Source organism: Nothoprocta perdicaria, unplaced genomic scaffold (genome assembly GCF_003342845.1).
Source record: "Nothoprocta perdicaria isolate Ctin4 unplaced genomic scaffold, notPer1 scaffold_213, whole genome shotgun sequence".
NCBI classification, from domain to species: Eukaryota; Metazoa; Chordata; class Aves; order Tinamiformes; family Tinamidae; genus Nothoprocta; species Nothoprocta perdicaria.
In genome coordinates, this window is record NW_020455350.1 from 1,090,026 (window position 1) to 1,090,335 (window position 310).

A 310-nucleotide genomic window follows, 5' to 3' on the forward strand; every position below is an offset into this window, starting at 1 on the left:
CCCCCAACGGTCACCTGCCGGCCGTTGGCGAGACGCGTCATCTCGCTCCCGCCGCGCATAACGGTCACCTGCCGGCCGTTAACGGCCGCGCCCGCGCGGAGGCAGGAGAAGCCCAGGCTCCCTCGCGCTCTCCCTCAGCCGGGGCAGCCATGGATCTTCTGTGCTCTGCATACCCCATGCCATGTCTCCCATTCCCACTTCATCCCCCCTCTCCCTCAGGTCTCCTATTCTGTGTCCTTGATCTGGAGTCCCACCAGTGCCTGGCGCTTTTGCCTTTCCATGGCCTCTCGTGTGTTTTTCCTTGTGTACC

At 63.9% G+C, this 310-nt stretch overlaps 1 protein-coding gene across 1 annotated transcript in view; it reads right to left on the bottom strand.

Annotated features, from left to right (window-relative positions):
* TTC9 (tetratricopeptide repeat domain 9) overlaps positions 1-59 on the bottom strand; it is a 25,430-nt gene extending 25,371 nt beyond the window's left edge. The window contains exon 1 of the mRNA XM_026038593.1: positions 15-59. Within this exon, the coding sequence (XP_025894378.1) occupies positions 15-59 (45 nt within the window). The remainder of the gene's footprint in view (positions 1-14) is intronic.
* Between the last annotated feature and the right edge of the window lie 251 nt (positions 60-310).